The sequence below is a fragment of the Indicator indicator genome, chromosome 15 (genome assembly GCF_027791375.1).
Source record: "Indicator indicator isolate 239-I01 chromosome 15, UM_Iind_1.1, whole genome shotgun sequence".
In the NCBI taxonomy this organism is placed as follows: Eukaryota; Metazoa; Chordata; class Aves; order Piciformes; family Indicatoridae; genus Indicator; species Indicator indicator.
The window spans coordinates 6497972-6518962 of record NC_072024.1 but is presented as its reverse complement, the minus strand read 5'-3'; the positions used below and the strand labels follow the sequence as shown (position 1 = coordinate 6518962).

General features: G+C 40.0%; 1 protein-coding gene across 1 annotated transcript in view; it reads left to right on the top strand.

Annotated features, from left to right (window-relative positions):
* Window positions 1-20462, top strand: part of TAFA1 (TAFA chemokine like family member 1) — a 240556-nt gene extending 220094 nt beyond the window's left edge. Inside the window, exons 3-4 of the mRNA XM_054387470.1 lie at window positions 15276-15400; window positions 20445-20462. Coding sequence (XP_054243445.1) covers window positions 15276-15400; window positions 20445-20462 — 143 coding nt within the window. The remainder of the gene's footprint in view (window positions 1-15275; window positions 15401-20444) is intronic.
* Window positions 20463-20991: the final 529 nt, after the last annotated feature.

Below are 20991 nucleotides of genomic sequence, written 5' to 3'. Positions count from 1 at the left end.
CATGTGGTCTATCTATGTTTCCTAGCACCTGAACAATCCTTCCTGCAAATTACATTCTTTTTGTGAATATAAACAGTTTATTAAAACTCCTGTATTAATTATTAAAATGAGTTTATAAATATTTGAGGAAGCCCATGCAGAAGGCGCTCGTAATAAATTATCAGATTCTGCCTTCACTGAAAGTTAAATTACAAAATTATGAAGATTGGCTTGTCTAACCAAGCCATTTCTGCTGCTGTCATCACAAGGTCCAAGGTAAGATCATCATATCTAGGCAGCAGGAAAAAAAGTCAAACTCAGCACCTAAAGTTTAAAGTGAAATAGCAGCGTTGCTGTCTTTGCGTGGTTTTGCTAAAGGTGATACACAATCAAGTGTGGCACCACTGAACTACCCATGTGCAGTGTCTTACAAGAGGAGCCATCAGTTTCCAGCCTTGACTTTGAGATCAGAATTGCGGGGACTGAATTAATGAGCAGAAGGAGAGAGAAGTACTGAGGAGAAGCCTGAAGCAAGTGAAATAAGTCACTCACACAGATCGATTGATTGAATGAGAAGTCAAATACTCTTAAGTGGTGCTGGAAAGAATATCAATCCCACAACTCCATGGCAGATCACCCTGGATAGTGCAAGGGGATTTCTTATATGAGAGCACAGGCCAAAATTAAAATTAAATAGAAAATGGCAGCATTGGGACAGCAAACACTTCTCTGGATGAACTTTCCTTGAAACTCTTTTCCAGATGAGCAGAAATTTCAGCTTCAGAAGTCTTAGTTTTGCAATGTTGGTTGGTAAGGTGTAGACTGTGTAGACTTTCCTATCATTTGAGTCCTAGTCTCTATGTACATGGTCATGTCTAGTGTCCAGGACATTGCATATTATAAATGGCATGTGCCAGTCAGGACACAAGAACTTCTGCAGAATTTGGGTGATGGATAATTAGACTGATGAAATAGAAAGAGATGTCCAGTAATTATGATCCCTTTCACCATGTGTTTCTTTATTATTCTGTGTTCAAGAAGCCTCTTGAGGTGGACACTTTACCATTTCTTGAGGACATGTTAAAACCAGTTTGTGGTCTTGCAAGACAGGCCAGGAAATGTTCCTGCTGTGAACATGTGATGGTTATTAAAACCAAAGCACTTGCAAAGGTAGACTCACTTCACAGAAGAGCTCCACACATCCACCCTTTACAGTTTTCCCAAAGCTTGTCCACTCACCTGCTTCTTTTCTCCATCCATTTTCTCTTCCATTGGTGATGACTGCTAAAGCAGAAGATCATAAATCTTGCTAGGCTGAGGACTGCAACTGCCCAGAATTAGAGGATCAGTCTACCAATTATCTTTCCTATTTGATCTACTTCCAATTTTCAAGTATTTGTGGAGGTGACTATTTAAGAAAGAAAGCCCAGCTATTGCAGCCTTGTGCTGCTTTAAAGTGCTCAAAAAAGGTGAACAGGGAGCATTATAAAATTTCACCCAAACCATCTTCCTGTTCAGTTTGCTAGTAACTACAGCAATTCTCAGTGCCTTTGTTTAGCTTATTCATCTTTGGAGGACTCCTGCTTGCAAGTATTTTGCATCTGGCAGAGCTGAACATATTCTGCAGAGCGTTTTACACTATTTCATGCTCAGATTTGTAAAAGAACTTGCACTGGGCATGCTCAAGCTCCATTTACATTCATTTTGTATGAGCATTAATGAGATCAAGAAGAACAAGGACAGATGTTTGTGAAAAATAAACTCCCTTTTGTAGTGATAAGAATAGAGCTCACAGCTTCCTAGCTAAGAATCATCTGACCAGAGTGTGCATGAGACTCCTGGAGTACCTGGAGTCTGAGACTCACAGCTCCTTCCATCTGCTTATTGTTTCAAGGGCACAGCTTGTATATTACATAGGAAATAATGATCCTTGTATAAAATTCAAGATTATTCACTCTAAGAACAACAGAATAAGGTCATCATATAAATTATTTGTATCAAAGACTTACCTAGAAGTGCAATCCAGGGACTCTTCCAAGGTCAAAAAAAGAAGAGGGGGGGAAAAAGTCCACAGTAAACGGTAGTGCATTTTGATCTTTTAAAATGCTCCAGCTCTGAGTTAAATTCAATAAAAGCAAAAAGGCATGAGCTGAGCCAATACCAACACGGCCATGAAATTTCAAGTGCCCATTAACAGACTTCTCAGGTTTGTAAAATGTTCCAGAGTAAATAAGCATTATGAGCACTGAAGGAAAACATAATTTCAAAGAAAAGCTTGTTGGTTAAGGTCAGTTTAATACCCACTCAGGAATTTCCCTGCTTTTTAAGTCTTGCTGATCAGCTTGTATAATTGAGTTACTTCTCCTTATTCTTTGCATATTGAAGCAATAATTAAGCTATGAGATGAGATGCAAAGCATCATGTGCTCAATTCCTCAGTTTTTCTGCGCTCTCACGGTTCTTGTTCCGATTGTGCCGGCATTGTTGCACCAAAATATCTCCACATCTATCATGTCAGGATTATGCATGATGTAATTTGTAACAGCAGCTAGGGATTTGTTTACAAAAAACCCCGCAAATGTTCCTTTAATCTTTACAACAAAATTAGACTTGTCTTACATCACAGAACAAAGAGATTTGAGCGAATACAACACTTGTAGTAAGTCAGTAATTACCAGGTAGAGTGGCAGTTGGCTCTTTTAACTCATCCTTTGAAAACAGTTTCCTCTGCACAGATTTTAAGCAGTGCCCTTCCTAGATAACTTTTGAGAGCTGGACTGTGGAGATTTTAAGTGTGCTCTGTAGGTGTATTATTTATACCACAGCAATTTGGACCAGATGTCTTTTCTACAACTACCTGAAGGGAGGTTGTAGCCAGGAGGGGGTTGGTTAGTCTCTTCTCCCAGGCAAAAGAGGACACAATCTCAAGCTGCACCAAGGGAAGTTTAGGCTCAAGGTGAGGAGAAAGTTCTTCATGGAGAGAGTTGTTAGATGTTGGAATGTGCTGCCCAGGGAGGTGGTGGAGTCACCATCCCTGGAGGTGTTCAAGAGGGGATTGGACATGGCACTTGGTGCCATGGTTTAGTAGTCATGAGATCTTGGGTGACAGGTTGGACTTGGATGATCCTTGAGGTATTTTCCAACCTTGTTGATTCCGTGATTCACAGCATAGCTAACTGCAAGTGAACTGAACTACTACCTCCTGAAGAAATTGGTACCACTGTGTGTAAAGTGGCACACCATGTGCAAGTTCATAGTACCATTAGGAAAATAAAACCTCCCTTAGTTTCTCATTTCAAATTGAACCTGCAACGAGAGCACAGGGCACTTGATCCTCATTTGCAATGTGAGTTTGTTGGTTGGTGAGGCTTTAAATAACATTCATGGGTTATGCTCATTAGGGCTTTGACCCGCATCACTTCACTCTGAAAATTCACCAGCCACATGCCAACTAATGAAGGTTGTTGTTCTTCTGCATATGTGTCCACTGGATAACAGATTGGTGTGTGCTCTATTAGTCTGCAGGACAAAACAAGCAGAACATTTCAAGGGAAAGAGAACATACCAAGAATGGATGATGCGATAGCAGGTCAAGCACAGATGAACTTAAGCCACCTGAGTGTTTTAATCAGCAGCCACAGACCAGTTAGGCAACTTTACAGCTACTAAATAGGAAAAATACATGTGATGGTGGGTGTTTTGGACATAAGTATGACCATACCAGCTGATGCTTAGCACTAGTGAGACTGGGGAGAACAGGAAGGTCTCTCTAGACTCACATCCCACCACCATGACACCACCAGCAAACAGCTGTTCACACCTAACCCCCTTTTTGCATGATGGATGAGACCACATGCAAGAGTTCTCCTGTAAAATTGCAAACCTGAGTCACTGAAGTGATGGCTCAGTTCTCTATTTACTCATGCACCTCCAAGTGTTGCTGAATGGACCAATGCCACCTAACCTCCAGGGGTCAGACTCTTCTGGGATGTTAAATTCTTGTAATGAGGTCAAAATTAAGGGATGTTTAGATGCAGGAGTTTTGCAGCTCTCATTATTATCCACTTTCCACCCTTTTTAAGGGAAGATCAGCAGATGGCTTCATGTACTTCACACCTCTTAGCAGTCTTTTTTTCCCAAAAAAATCTTTATAACCAGATTTTAGGAGAAACATCACCCATTTGCTGCTCACACTGAAATCTGCATGTTGTGCTTTGGGTTCTTTTGCATCTACTGTTTTCCACATTTTCTTCAGCAGCAGGTACCTGACAGCCCTCACTATTAGAGAGAGACCCTGGAACCCAAGCCATGTATTTCAGCATTTTCTAAGCTTAGAGATTCACCCTTTAAAGCACAGAGAACTTAGTGTTTTGCACAGAGGAAAACAGTGACACTAGAATAGCTTGCACTTGGAAAAACAAACAAGCAAAACCCCCATTTTTCCCTGGAAAACTGTACACAAAAGTTAAAAAAGGTGGGTTTCATTGATTACCAACACAATCACTTCATGTGTTACTGATTTCTGTAGATTCAAGGGAAGAGTTTTCCTGATTTAGTTACTTATATACAGGATTCTTCTCTCCGGACTGGAAACAAGAGTCAAATACTACAAAATTTCTACCCAAGCAGTACAACACAATTTAATTTCATAACTGATAACTCCCCAATATATTATGCATGCTTTGTTATGCCTTATAAATGCATTACAGTTATATAATTTATTCATTTTCAGTTCTTTTTGTAGAGTGCTTTGCTGCTAAGCTGTGTTTCTGGCACCTCATTCAGGCAACATTTCTCAATAAACTTCCACCCTTCAGAGCCCATCTTGCAGCTTTCCCCTTCCACCTCACCAGCCCCAACCCCCCCCTGCAGCACAGGGGACTCACATCTGAGCAAACAGCAGCTTTTATAGACACCAGATTTGGTCTGAAGCCTGCAAAAACTAAGAAGGCTTTTCCTGTTTCATCAGTAACTGTTGGATCAGATGCAGTTCATTGGTTTCTAATGCAAAACCCATGAAATAATTGTTTCTCCTGGGTGCTAATTTCCATCATCAAGAGGGACAAAGTCATAGCAATTATAGCTTTGGTTCAACAGTCATTTCCCAGCAGTCCTGGTTGTGTAAAGAAACATGGGCACAACAATATATATATATATATATATGTTACATATATATGTTATATATGAATATATATATATATATATGCACATATATAACTTAGGGTCCCTGCAGCCACCAAAGGAATAGCATTTTGAGGCCACCTACAAACCTCTGTGTACCTTTCCTGTCATTATCTCATAGCCTGCCTCTTTTTGCATTTCAGCTCATTCATTTACTTTCTTAATGAATGATTATTAATGAAAAATTGTCATTGCATGGAGACCTTTTTCTTCTTTGATGGCATGCCAGCCCTCAACCTTGGTCTGAAACCTGTGTGTGAATGTTTATAAGCATACATTCCTATTGTCTTTCCAAAAAATGTATAATTTTGCTGCAGTTCGTTGGTGTTTCATTAAATATATAACAAGAAGATTAAGCTTTCAGTAGGCTTTCTAGAAGCAGTTCAAATAGGATGTAAATAACACTACTGGACTGCACAAGTGTTTTATCAGCATGCGTTCAGCTCTGTTCTATGGTAAGGGATAGATTCAGTTCCAAACTTCAGTAATAAATAGCAGCAGTGTGTCTCCCTTACCTACAGATTAATTTTCCCCATACAAATTGTGAGGGCACCCTCAGTTACCTGCATTATTTTCAGCTCCCTGTATGTAAGCATTTCATGTTTTCGTTAGTCTCATTAGCAATCATTAGCATCAGCAGGTTGCTCTTAAATGACCCACAGGCTTTGCAGCAGGGTTATGTCAAACACCACTAACCTCACCCACGTAAAGCTATAAATAAAGGCAGGAGGCTTGGTGCTTGCTTTAAATGGTTGTTGCTGTGCATGAGTTCAGGAATTTCCAATTAAAAAATTAAAGCTGTGTCCTAGCACTCTGGAATGCCATAGACTACACTGTGCACTTCTGGGGGGACAGGTTTATCATCCATGATTTATTTTATCATTTCGTGTCCTTTCTGTTTGCCACAGATACTTGCAGGAGGCTGTTTTGTGGAGGCTTGCTCTGCCTTTCATTGTAGAAATCATGTTTCCAGATAGATCATGCACTGCAATTCAGGTATAATATCAACCATGATCCATAACTGTCATGTCTGAGCTCAGTGAAACATGGTGGAATAATTAAAAAAAAGCCAGCAATACCTCTTGAGTGCAGTGTTAGAGAACAGTGAGAGCCTGCTGCCAAGCACAATTTGGCTGACCTGGGACATGCTGACCTCTTTGGGAAGGACTGCTACAACCCTTTGGCCTTCCAACCTGAAAGCTTCTGATGTCTTCATTTTTATTTTTTTTTTTATTACCTTAAAAATCTGAGACTTTGAAAAGATCTCACAAGTTGAACTGTAGGGCCCAAGAAAAATTTTGGTTGCCTGTACTCACTGCAGCTGAGATCTCAAAGATCTACCTGACTTGGAAGATAATTATGTAAATCCCACAGTTCTCCTTAAAATCTGTGGGTGATTTTATCTGTGTAGGTAGCTGAGAAAACAGGTTTTTTTACCTCTGGACAGCTGTACACACTTCATAAGTACTCAGAGGACTGGAGTGCTGTCATTTTTAATGCACTCATGGAAGTGAAGATGCACATTCACTCACCATGAAGGTGCCACCCATGAGAAACTGGTCCTGCTTCAGTTGTGGATGCCCCTCAGCCATATGCCCAAGCAACATTTGTTTCCAAAGCTGCAAAGAGAAGGACATGGAAAAATGACACTGCTGCAGCATTCGACCTTCCCAGGCTGATCAGCATTGAGAGCTAGAAATTCCTTTGCAAGATCTAAGCTGCTTTGTATGAAATCTCCTCTTTAACAGACCATCCCTGCTCAGCTGAAAGTCAGGCACATGTGCTTCTGCCAGCACACAGGCTTCATTTAATTTTAATCACAGAATTAGTGAGGCTGGAATAGACCTCTGAGATCATCAAGTCCAACCTATGACCTAACACCACCACATTGACTAGACCATATATATAAATAATGTTGTTACTTACTGTCATAGTAGCTGAGAAACCCAGGCTGAGTCCAAGCCACTATTCTTCTAGTTGTACAAATACAGAAAAAGAGGTCAGTCCCAAACAACTGGAAGGATTTACCTGAGGCAATATATAGAATATGAAGCAGAGCTGGGATTAACCACACTCTGGGAATTTCTGATTCTCAAGCCATTAGCCAATACCATCTCTATTAATCATGTTGTTATGGGAGAGGTGTACAACATGCTTGTGTCATTTTTTTCCCCCAATTTACCTATCAGGGTGCCAACTGCTAGAAAATGGCAGTGTAAGTGGTTTTTCACTGGTGAGTCTTCTCATTGCTGTTGAATTAGCACCCTTCTTGCTAGCTTATGCAGATCTTCAGTGGAAATTGTGAATGAATTCTCAGTGTCTAAGCTGCCCTTTCATAGTTTATGGGTGTATTTTAGTGCAGCCCAAAGGGCTGTTCAGATGCATATTACACTGGTTAGAATATCTGGCTGCTAAATACATTGCAATGAAAATTCAAGAATTCTGACTAGAAAACAAAGATATCAACTCGTCAATTCTTTCTAAAGTTTCTGCCAGTGCATTAGTGAAACATGGTTCAAAACCTGGATAACATTACAAGGATCAGAAAGGGGAAAAACATATTAATATGAAGATCTCTTTTTAATGTTTACTACAATTAAAAAATATTAAATTAACCTGGGAAGATTGGATCTGAAGCAGTTAGGAGATATGAGAGATTGCTTACCAGAATGATTGCACTGTGCTTGTATCTTAAACTGGAGAAATGTCAGTTTTCCCAGAGTTATGAGAGGTCTGTTATTGAAGCCTGCAAAGTATTACACTGTGAGCATTAGATTGATGCTTCTAAAATTGAGTAAGGTTGAATTAAAGCAGATATTTTGATGTACTCCCTGTAGGAAACATCTTGTATTTCTCCTAGACAACATTATCCAACCTGAAATCTTTTGTTTCGTATTTGTAGTCTTTAACTTAGCCAACTACTGCTTTACAACTCCCAGAGCAAATGGTATCTCAGTCTGTTTATGAAATACATAACCCTTTGTGTGACACTGTCTTGAGCTTGAGTTTCCTCATCCTCCTAGAATGTGTGTTCCAAGCTCTGTAATTCATTCCATACCCCTTGACATGCCAATAAAGTAAGAGAAACTACACATCTCATTCAATTCTCTGGAGATTTTGTTTTATAAGGAATAGGAGAGAACAGGGTTACAGATTCTCATATTCTACTTTATATAAGAAATTCTTCACCATGGGAGTGGTGAGACCCTGGAATGGGTTGCCCAGGGAGGTGGTTGAGGCCCCATCCCTGGAGGTGGCTGGATGAGGCTCCGGCCAGCCTGATCTAGTGTGAGGTGTCCCTGCCCATGGCAGGGGGGGTGGAACTAGATGATCCTTCCAACCCTGACTGATTCTATGACTCTATGATTCTATAAAAACAAAACAAACAAAATTACCTGAAAAATTGTACCTACCTCTGCATTATTGCCATTGCCAAAAGTCTCCATCAGTGCAAGAGTCTCTTATGGGGAGCTTGAACTTTCTTTTAGTCTAATCCATTTAGAAAATTACTAACAATTTATTGAATAAAGTGGAGAAAATTGATACCTTTTCATTAAACTGACAAAGTCTTGTTCACTGCTGGCATCTGTGAAATGTGTTCTCTATTTAAATTTTATTTATATCAATCTTCTCTGGTGGAAAGTGGATTAAAATGGAAAGCTTTATAGTTACAGTAAAGACTTTCCCTTCCTCCTAGTGTCATACTGGTTTTGAAAGAGCTCAGTTTCTTATTCCTTGGAGTAGCATGATCCTGATGATCAGGACGAAGCACAATCTAATATCTCTAGTCCTTTGTATTCTATTTCTACATAAACAAAATATGTACACTTTATCACAGGCAAAAAAAGGCATAGCTGCTGTGGCTTTATGACTGCAAATGCAGGAGCAGTCCCAGACCATTTTAATATATAACATGCTCCCTTGAAACTGTTGAAAAATGCATGATGATACTTTGCTCTGTTTTCATATTTCAGGGTCTTCCATAAACATGAATTAAAGTTTTATATTACTCTGTGAGTGTTCTCATAGTGCTACGTTGTTAAATGTGTCTTTCATACTTATTGTCATATATAGCTTGGCATATTGCTAAGGCAATTTCCTAGATACAAATCTAGAAAGGTTAAAGGAGAATTATCATAGGGATCATTCTGATGGGAAAAGGCATCTAAGATTGAGTCCAGCTGTCAATCTGACACCACCAAGGCTGTTAAACCATGCCCCAAAGTGCCATGTCAGCATGTTTCTTGAACACCTCCAGGGACAGTAATTCCACCCCCTCCCTGGGCAGCCCATTCCAATATCTGACCACTCTTTCAGTAAAGAAACTTTTCCTAGTATCTGATCTAAATCTTACCTGGCACAATTTGAGGCTGTTTCTTCTCAATCTGTCACTTGATACTAGGGAGAAGAGACCAGAATCCACCTCACTACAACCTCCAGTCATAGAGAGCAATAAGGTGTACCCTCAGTCTTTTCTTTTCCAAACTGAACAATCCCAGGTACCTCAACTGCTCTTCATAAGACTTGTTCTCCAGACCCTTCACCAGCTTTGTTGCCTGTCTCTGGATGTGTTCCGGCATCTCAATATCCTTCACATGGTGAGGGGTCCAAAACTGAACCTGAGCTTTAAAGTGTGGCCTTACCAGTGCTGAGTAGAGGGGCATAATCTGAAACAAACAAACAAACAAACAAAACTTTGCATTTTTTTATGCACACTGGAGCAGCAAACACAGCACAAGCAAGTGCCTGCAGGTCTCAGGTTGCACATTTGCTCCCAGACCACCCTCTGCCCATGTTAATCACCTGTAAGAGGGCAGTTGGTCACTGCTTTGAGCAACAGAGTAGGTTCAATTTAATGCAAGAACTTGAAGACTGAGAAATGTGAAACATAACAAGTTGGGGAGTTTCAACAGGTAAGGAAAACTTAGTCAAATTAATTATGTAATATGCCTGGTTCAAGAGGCAGATGGATTGGTTAGTGTTTCCATGTTGATTTCATCTCTGTATAGGTGTAGATATTTGAAGGTGTTCAGGGCATTTTTACCATCCCATAATAGAATAATTTGTTGCTGAAATCAACAGGAAAGCCTCCCTAGCCAGCTCTCTCGCATCAAACCTTTGTGCTCCAGATGATGCACAGGAACAAGCCAAAAAGTTATCAGTACCCTTATGCAACCTGAAAAGGCTCTTAGGAGCTTTGGAGGCTGATTTCAGTCTAAGTTGGAAGTTCCTTGCAGCCACCTAAGGCTTTGGACATTATGTTTGGGGAAAAAAATGTGTTGTAAAACGCAATGGAATTATGTAAACATTGGGAAATGGAAGTTACTCTCTTGCTCTTTCCCTGTATTCAATCTGATCCCCAGATATCTTATCTGTAGTTTGTTTCTCTGGTTGGTGCACATGATTGATGCCGTTTCAACCAAATGCTTTTTTAGTCTGTTAATCCATGCAGCCTAAAGACATCAAAAGTTAAATATTTTGATTACCATTTTTCTGTAGCTTTGCAAGCAAAGATTAAAGAGAACAGTATGAATTGGACTGGAAAAAAAATTATAAAGTTGTTTCCTCCCCAGCTCCATTCGTTACATGTTTAGAATTTAATATTCATATAATAGATATATTTTCTTGAAAGGAACTTGGATATAAGCAGTCCCTGATTTATAATATCAGGAGTTGGGAAACAACAGGAAAAATAAAAAGCCAAAACAAACCAAAGCACAACCAAAGTAGGACTAGTCAAGGCTCTTTACATCATCACCTTTTTCTTTCCCCGTGGCTGAGGGTATCTGTCTCAGTCAAATCAGCCTTGCATGAAGAATCTCCATGCTTTGTGTATTCTCCAGACAGTGAGGACACCACAATGAAAACTACTCCACCATGTTGTATGCATGATGCACTCACAGCCTGGAATGCCTGGTGACTAATGGGAGTCTGCATTTCTCCAAAACTAGCAGTTCAGGCCACTGAGAAGCTCAGGTTCCTCAGGATCTGGGAGTTCTTGAATTCAAACTGCCCTGAGGAAAAGCATCTTAACTTTAACAATTCTCTTTCTCACACCACTGCTTTGGCACATTTCAGAATGACACAACCCAAACATAGAGAAGCTGCATTGTATTGCCTCAGGAAGCTATTTCATGCCCTCCCCATGCAGATGTACCTAGTCTCAAATACAGCAAACTGGGATTTATTTAGAGGTGTTTATTTTTTTTTTCCTGCTTCTTTGAACAGGGCTGGAGGTGTAAAACTCTGAAATCAAGTAGACCTCAAAGGATCTGCAGTGCCCAAGAAGGGCAACTGGTCATAAAGATTAAAAGGCTTTTAATAGAAGAGAAAGCCTATAAAACATAGGATTCAAAGGAAATAATTTTCATTGGGCTCTGGACACCCTTGCCACAGCATGGTGCTGAGGATGAGACTATAGCAAGCTTTGTACTGCTTCAGACTTACAAAAGATTTTTGCCCACTTACAGCAGCTTTTCATCTGCAATTGTGCTTAGTTTCCTCCCTCCCCCCCTTTATAAAAAGACCCTGGTCTCCAGCCCAGCTATTCGGAGTAGGGACAGGTGAGGGTACTTACCCTCCTTGGGTGGGCTACCTTCTGCCTGTAACTGCAGTGTGATCACAAATTAATATATAAATATACACTAAAACCTGCACACTGCTACATGAACCAGCTGACATTAAGGTTCAGCACTGACTTTGCATTTGATTATTTTTCAAGGTCAAGATCTGCATACTTGGGCTGTATTTAACAGCATCAATAAGCAGTGAGATCATTTTAATTGCTATGAACAGCATTGCTTCTCTGTGCTGCCTCTCAGTCTGTATTCATCTCACATCTCTCTTTTGCACTGTCCACTCCATGGGCCAGGGAGTTCAGTTTTGTGGGTTTTAGTACCCAGCACCTTCAAGGTTATTTAATGCTACAGCACTGCTACTACTAAATAATTATGATAATCACTTTTGATTCCATTTCACAGGATGCTTGTCATGTATTCTGAGGATGCTCTGCTCTGATGATTGCTGTGAAGGCCAGTATTTAACAGGATATGGTTTTCAGTTTGCCCACTGCACAATATATTATTAGAGTGCAGATTCAGTCCTCATTTGCCTTTTTCATGCATAGCAAGAAGAGGTATTTCCTTTCTCCACTGTCAGCAGCATTAATGATACCCTTCCAAAAATGATGTGTGAGTAGCATCATTAAACTGCCTTGCAAGCACAGGTGTAAAGGGGCTTTGTATGTTGTACATATTCAGAAATTATACATTAAATGGTTAAAATGGGGTATAAGCTGGGAGAAGAAAGAGGAAAAACAACACAGAGAGCTAGATGATCACCATAGGGCCCTTCTAAACCAAACTATTCTATTATTTCTGTTCTACTTGTATTCTATTCTAGTTCTACTTCTATTCTACTTCTATTCTACTTGTATTCTATTCTACTTGTATTCTACTTCTATACTACTTGTATTCTATTCTACTTCTGTTCCACTTGTATTCTATTCTACTTCTAATTCTACTCTACTCCATTCCATTCCATCCTAACCTCACTCCCATTTACTCAACTGTTCTTCCATACCAAAGGAGATTTCAAACCCAAGGTGTTTCTCCCTGTGTTTCAAATAAACTCAGCAGGTGAAAACCATATCCCCATTTGGACAATTATTCAGCAAGTCCACTGGTATGTTCCCATGCCAAGTGAGGGCCTGTTCTAGAGAGATTAACTTGCACTGCTGAGTTACAGTAGATTCCCATTAGCGTTAATTAGCCAGCTCAGAAATACTGCTTTTCATTCTGGTTTATTTGATACTGAGGTGGGCTATATTTGGATGCACTCCAGCATGGGCCACCAAAAATCCTGGGCACAGGCCACTCAGATCAACCATATACTTCAACAAGTGGCAGGGGCTTATTTTTCCACCCTATGTGAGGAGCAAAGACCTCACCTTTCCACAGGAAATCTTAACTGCACTTTAAATTAAATAAAGTTTCAATTTAATGGATGTATACTTGACCTTCTTCACACTTCACACTTGACCTACTTCACCTACTCTATATTGACCATTTTTAGTTCACAGAGTTTACTACCAGCATTGCATAAAACCCAGATTCTTTTCTGGACACATGACACACTTTGTGCTCATTTACCAGGCTAAATTATTTTTCTCTGTTACCTTCTTACCTAAAGAACATGGTGTTTGGCTTTAAGCATGTGTACCTGTCTCCCATTTGTCAATTCTCATTCCCAGTTTTACACACCTACAAGCTTGCATTTGTGAGTGTGGTGGTTGTTAGTCTACAGCAAAGGAAGCCAGATCAGAAAGTCAGGGGAGCATTAAGGAGAAGCAGCAATTATGTGAGGCTACCAGAAGAATTCAAAGTGACAGGGTTGGCTGTGTTGGCAGTGGTTCATTTTTCACAGACCACAGTGGAAAACAAAATGCTAAATGCGAACAGTCATGCGAAAAGGCATTTTTCCTTCCAGAGCTAGGTCAAAAGGGGAACCATTCTTAGTAAATTAGGATTGGAGCAATAAAATCAGCTCCTTGGGTGAGACTACAGCAGGTCTGCTAAGATACTGTGGTGGGTATAACTCTGTGTAGATAAAGCTGATGATGCATAACTTTGAAGCCTTGGCCACCTAGGACCCATGCTTCTAACTCAACAGCATGAATGTAGTTCAAGCATTACTGAAAGTACCAGAGTCTCTCTTTCATCCCTTCCTGAGTTCCTCTCTTCTAGAGTTCCCTGCACTCTGTGCCACAAGGAGCTTCCTCTTCCGTGATTCAATAGAATTGTGACACACACTTTTTAGTCCAGGAGTATCTGTGGGTTTGATGCATTATTTTTCTGTGTGGGTCCATCATATTTTAGAGATTAGGGGAAATGGACCTGTGGCTTCATCCTTCTACCTGTGAATTAAGGGAATGGGCAGCAACAGCAGCAGATATGTCTTTGGATGTTTTCTTAGGATTAGGGAAGCATAAACAGATTGCAAGTAGAGAAAAAAATAAATCAAGACTTTCATTATAAACTGAAATGTCATAAAATCAATTTTTGTGCAATGGGGCATCTTCCAGAGCTGAATGGAATGATGCAAAAGGTAGTCTGCTGCTTCTAAGGTATTTGATGGGCTTGAAACAGCTATGTAGGGTGATATGAATGGGTTAAACACCTCTTTGCACTTCTTTGGCAGTCAGGCTTCATGAGTGTAACCATGAGTTTAATTCTTGCCAGAAAAAAGAAACCACAGACAGAGCCACTCAAGCACCAGCTAGTCACAGTTTGCAAGGTTAGCTAAAGTTTACCAAACTCCCCAGACAAAAAATGTCATTAAGATACAGTTAAGGTTATAGACAGATACCAATTCCCAAGCAAGAAACTTCATTAAGGTACAGTCAAGGTTGTAAACATATGTGCCAATTAAATTCAAACAACAAGATCCAGACACTGTCATTATTTACAACGTTAAATATTTGGAAACTGAAAGGTTTGCTAGAGATAATATGGTTTCCATAAAATTCATAATCATGTTTCAACAAACTGAACTGCTGCTGCTGTCCCCTATCACCTCACCTTCTGTTTCTAGTTGTGATTTTCCCTGCCATGGGTACTGTGAAAGCTAGAAGTCTACACTGGCTTGAAAAGGTCTTTAAAACAACAACTGTAGGTACTGAAAGCAAAGAAGATGCTGCCTGTCCTGAAGTCTAGAGCCTGAGCCACAAGCCCTGAAGTCCTGGAGAATATTTTGAGAAAAAATTACTTGCCTTGTTCATATGTCCATAAAGATCAGAGTGGCTCATGAAGAGGAGCTGTTAGGATGGAGGGTCCTTTGGTCTGAAGCAGTATTGCTGCCATCACAGCATTCCCCACAGTCACAGCAGGATGGTAGACTAGATCTCACGTGCAAGGAAGTTCTGGCAAGCAGTGCACTATCTTGGAGAACACAGGATGCAAACCAAGTAATTAAATGTGAAATCTTTGCAACTAAATTTCAAGTGAAGGGTTTAGAAGGGACACCCTGCCTCTTAAATGCAGTGTTAGACCCTTGAGATATTATTTAATTAGATTCTTCATTATAACACAGTTGTGAACATTGTCTTTTCTCTTTTAGCTTCAATAGTGATTGGGAAGTGGTGGTGTGAGATGGAGCCCTGCCTAGAAGGAGAGGAATGTAAGACGTTGCCTGATAATTCTGGATGGATGTGTGCGACTGGCAATAAAATCAAGACCACCAGAGTAAGTCATCTTTCTGTCTATACCCAGGAAGTCTTAACAGGGGAGTGAGTCACTAATGGTTGCTCTCTCACATCTCTTCCATTGTCATGTCTGCTATAAAAGTTGTCAAAAACACTGCATAACTCCCCAGCCACCCAACACTGCTGGCCATAATTTAGTGAAAATTTAGATGGACTCAGGCTGGTCACCTGGGTCCAGGTTTCATAACCAGCAGGCTGGGGCTGCTGAATCACCAGGTCACTTTCTTACAGTTATTATTACCTCATAAAAAAATCTACTACTCATCACTGAGTCCCTTTCTTGTGGCTAAAAGGAAGAATATTAAATCAAAGGGGTTTGCTGAATCCATCCGTTCGTTTGCCATTCCAGGCTAGACCTGCATTAATAGCTGCACACATGCTTTGCAGCATGAAACAGTACTGAGGACTCAACTCACTACCTGCATTTCAAGTCTTCACAGCAGCTCTAGCCCCATGCATCCATTAGTGATACTCTCTCGAGATGCTGAAGATTCAGGTAGCTCAGGCCAAGAGGTCATGACACCTTTCATGATGCCTCGCTAAGAAAATGCAGAAATACATCCCCAAAGAGAGAGAGTGAGACTGAGCTGGGTAATCATCTTCTGCTATGAGGTTACCTATGGAAAAAAAAAAAAAAAAGTGGTTTTCAAAAATAGATTCTAGCTTTTCTTCTGTATTGTGCAAAGGTTGTTTCACAACCTTTTACTTAAAACCTCCACCTATGCCTGTATTCGACAATTTTAATTAAATTATTCTCATACCACAATTGATTTCCCCCCCCCCCCCAAGAAAATTACATATTTTTTTATAAATCAACAAATTTTGGTTGTTTGGAAAATAACTTTTTGAAACCTGCTAAATGAAAAAAACCCAACAAATTTTTGCATATAATAAAAATGAACAAATTTTGGTTGTTTGGAAAATAACTTTTGAAACCTGCTAAATGGAAAAAAGTAATTCAAGATTTTTTCCCTCTTGTTTATTAAGTTTTCTACATCCTCATACCCACCTATGAAACCACAGCAATGTGAAATTTGGTGTTATGATTTCCTGACCTTTTTTTTCTTCCTACTATCCTAACTCTAGTAATTTTTCATGTCTTCTAGGCCTTTTGTTGAAGGAGGATGTTTCACCCCAACTGAATCCCATGATTTTTTTTTTCTTTCCCTCCATATAATATACCCCAGGGTGGATGATTTGTACTGCAACTGCCTTATGGCATGCCTAATCTCACCACCATAGTAAATGACTAGGATACCTACTAATTTAAGAGATTTTCTTTGCAGAGGGCAGAAAATGGCCCCTGAAAACAGGATGCTTATTATCTCTTTGTCTTCTCCCAGAGCAAAGGAGAAAGTGTGGATGAAACAGTGTTCCTTGACTCAATTTCTTCCTGCAGTGATGTTGTTGCTGCAAACCACTCTGTGTTCCCAACTGATCTCTCCACACTGAAACCCCACTGGGAGATTGTGCCCTAATGTATGTGCCTTGCAGTGCCACTAAAAAAAACCCAACCAAACTTCTGACGTGTCCTTATCAGTGAGGCAACAGTTTTTTCACTGAATTGGGGAATTTAAATGGAGGAAAAGGATATTAAAGAAGTAATAAGCAACAGGCATAAGCATGTTATACTTTTGTTAAACTGCAAGAGTTTGGTACTTCTGCAGTCTGACTGCAAATTATATAATTTAGGAATAGCTTTTTCTTTTTTTCTTTCTTTTTATTTTTTTTCTCCTGTGAAATTGCCCTGCTCTTAACTCCCCCAACCCTCATCATATAAACTAGTTTCAGGCGATAGCCTGAGTCTAGAAGTGATTGCTAGAAATTGAGCAGCTTCATTAATATGCAGATACATGGTCCAATCTATTCAGTATGCATTATTGTATTTCATTTAAATTAAATACTTACAGAGTGAGTGCTCATAACTGAAAAAAAAAAAAAAAGAAAATTCTTCATTTCCCCACAGGAGTTATTTTAATTAGCTTGTGAGGGGAGTGCCTTATGGTGCTGCTTCCAGTAGAATTTTGCTTTGTTGCTTTAAAATATCATTGCAGAATCCAGTTGACGAAGGCAAGATGACATGATGTGCTTAACAACTGTCTCTTGCATTTTCCAAGCAGAAATTGTACTTCAAAATCCCTAAAACTTTGCTTGAATCCAGTGCTGCTGTGGCAAGCATAGCAACATAAATATAATAGTGTGAGGTGTCCCTGCCCATGGCAGGGGGGTTGGAACTAGATGATCCTTGTGGTCCCTTCCAACCCTGACTGATTCTATGATTCTGTGATAACAGAAGCAATCAGATCTTGAAACAGGCATTTTTTCCCCTTTGTTTTGCCCTTTCAGATGGCATCAGTGAAAGAGATTACACTTTAATCTGTACTGACCCCAATCCAGGCTGCCAGACTGAGCCCTATGTGTCTAATTTAGGTAGTTAAGGAAGTTATGAAAGCAGAAGAAACAAGACAAATCAGTCTGCATCTTAGATATATCTGTGGTGATTAGCCCAAAAGCTAAAGCAAGTCACCATGGGTTGTAAACTCTAAACTATTTTAATGAAAGCTTTTCCTTACACTAAACAGATTTACATTAGGCAGCTGCTCTCCTGACAAGGACAACATTCATGATTATGATTTAAAATACCTATTAGTACATTCTTCAAGACCCAGAGTAAATCACATGTAAGCATGTGTGTATGTGCATATCTCTGTATGAATAAATGTATACACACATGGAAGCTTACAGTGTACTCTTAATTCAGCTGTGAGGAATCCTGATTACTGTTAGAAGAGCGTGGACAACAGTTCTAGAGAAGGCTTTTCCAGCTCATCCTCCATACCTTCCTTTTCACACATTTATTCCTATGTTTAGTGCTTTAGAATAGCTCACTAATTAAGTTGTTAGAGCCAAAGATAGAAAGCTCACATCCTCTGTAAATCGATTTGTTTTCTATTGATGGTCAGAGCAGGTGGCAAACACTGGAAATAAATAATTTTGTGATTCAATTTTTGGAGTAGTTTCAACACTTGTTTTTTTTTTTTTAAACCCTTATTCATTCCATTAAAAAAATAATAAAATCATTCTTTTTAGAGCATAAGATTGAATGTTTTCCTTAAAAATGCAAGGCTCTCAGAGCTGTACTAGGAACTGGTTGGAGATCACCTCACTAGGTTTCAGTAAAGAAACCAGCACCAGGGGAATTGCAAGAGCAATGTCTCAGTCTGGATAGTGAGAGATGGTGTCCACAAGAGCACATAAATGCCTGTAAGAACTAGAGCTGCTGAAAACCAGGAAAACTCATGGCTCTTCATGTATTGCATGTTTTGTCGCTTCCCATCTGAGCAAGGGAGGCCCTCATGAGCTCTTGACATGAAATTGATATCTACACACAACTGTCTGTGCACCACTTGGCAGAACCCTTGAGGAGCACAGTGCTTTTCTCCAGGGCTTTCTGCACAAGCTCATGTGCAAACTGCACTTCAGAATGCCCTTTTTATGTGACCCACACCAATCACACCTTGCCTTCATGTACTAGCCCTCTAAATACAGTTTGTTTTTTTGCTGGTACTCTGGCGGATGGAAACTAAATCATTGAGCACTTGGGGACTGGCAGAGCAGCTCAACTCAGAGCCTCCCTCCAGCTTCACAGCCTGCACCCTCCATTACAGCCTATGCACCCCTGAGTTTCCAGAGTAACTCTTGGTTTACCATACCTTTTGCCATCAAAGAAATGCAGGCCATTTCATAGTGCCCCAAAGGACCTTTGCATCACATTTCTTAGCAGCCAACTCTCCTGTCATGCTAAACCAAATAGCACCCGAAATCCCCATGGCCCCTTGGTACTGTGGTCCCTTGTCATTCCCTGCTCCTACACCAACCACACAAACTCTTGAGGCAGTGGCCAAATGAGAAAGGGATGTACTCATCCCCAAGAGTGAAAACCCAGCAGGGTCACTTGTCAGTAGCAAATCAAGAGAGCAGAAAAAGGGAACTGAGGGAAGGAAGCAAATGTTCAACAAACCCAGAGTTCTATTTTCTGTTTTCAAGCTGTCCAACTAGATTAATATGTCAGATGATTTCTAGATTAAGTTTTTCTTTAGAGCAGTGAAGAAACCTGTCTGTTGTTGTGATAACAGTCTCTGTAATTAAGAGGTCAGTTCAAAGCAGTAGAGCACAAGATAGTAAATATCTCTGGCTACAAGACTTAGTGCTGCATTTCATTATATCACCTGGTGCTTAGCTAATAATTGTAGCCCTGATTTAATACCTGCTTGTATTCAAGTCAATTTGAGTTTCATTGCTAACATAGTTATCTAGCAAAGGGCTGGACCACTTGTGCTAGTTGGTGTGTATCAGTATGGGAAGGAAACAAAAATCTCTCTCCAGGAGAGCTATTTCTGCTTCTGGTCAGTCATCCTTATTTCAGTATCCTTTAAAAACCTCATGGCAGTGTTGTTTCCTCTTCAAGCCATTAGTGTGCTCTCTCAGACCAGTTGTGGTGTTGGTCATAAAGAGTTATGGTTTACAGTCTGTTGCAGGCTATGTTATCTCACCTCAGGTGAGCAGGTGAAGTCATTCAGACATTCAGCTTGGTCGCTCCTATCCTGCCCATATGTGGGTAAGTGGGTTGGTGGAGGTGCAGATGAACCTGAAAGACGGATCCTTCTGCATGGTCTTGTTTAGCAGAAGTTACTAGCATTACTCTGAGAAGAAAGAAATGGAAGGCTGGGGTTAGCATGGTGCTATGACTAAAGCTGTCCTGTCATCTCCTGTCCAGGTGATCAGTGCACACCCAGCATCCCTCTCAAGACAGGATCTCACTCCGGGCATGCCTCTTGCACATCCTAAAATCCTTGGAGCCTCAAGAGAAAAGAACCCTCCCAGAATATTGTAATTTAAGCTCAGCTATTGTAATTTAAGCTCAGCTATATCATGAGCAGGGCAAAGTGCCACAAAGCCTGGGTCATTCTTTCTTCTTGTAACATGTTGCATGTGTCTGACTCTTTCCCCCTTTCTTACTACAGATCCACCCGAGGACCTAACAGAGCAACATCTGCATGGAGACAGTGAAAGCCCTGCTGATTTATGAGGACAAAGTATTGAAAGTTTAAAACCATCTCAGCATTTACAAGCCAAATGGATTTCTTATTTGCACTTTGACTGTTTACCAGATAACAACAGTGGCTTTACTGTGTGAACGAAAGTATTTGGTGGAAATAATGCCCCTGATTTTTGACAGCTGAAAATAAAAATGAAGAAAATGGTTCCTTTGGTAAAGTTTCCAAGATTGAAAAGTACAAACAGCAGTATAAGTTTGGATCTACAATTTACTTTATACCAGTTAAAGTATAAATATATATATAAATATATATATATTAATATATGATATTTTGAAATAAAAGCCTCACTCTTCAAGAAATTAACTAGTACCACACTTTGCTGCAGCTGCTGTAAATTATTCTTTTTTTTTTTTTTTTTTTTTTTTTTTGTAATGGTCTGGAAGATCCCTCCCTGTTTCAGAGGGAATACATGCCAGTGAAGAGGCAAAGCAAACCTGCTGCAGTACAAGGA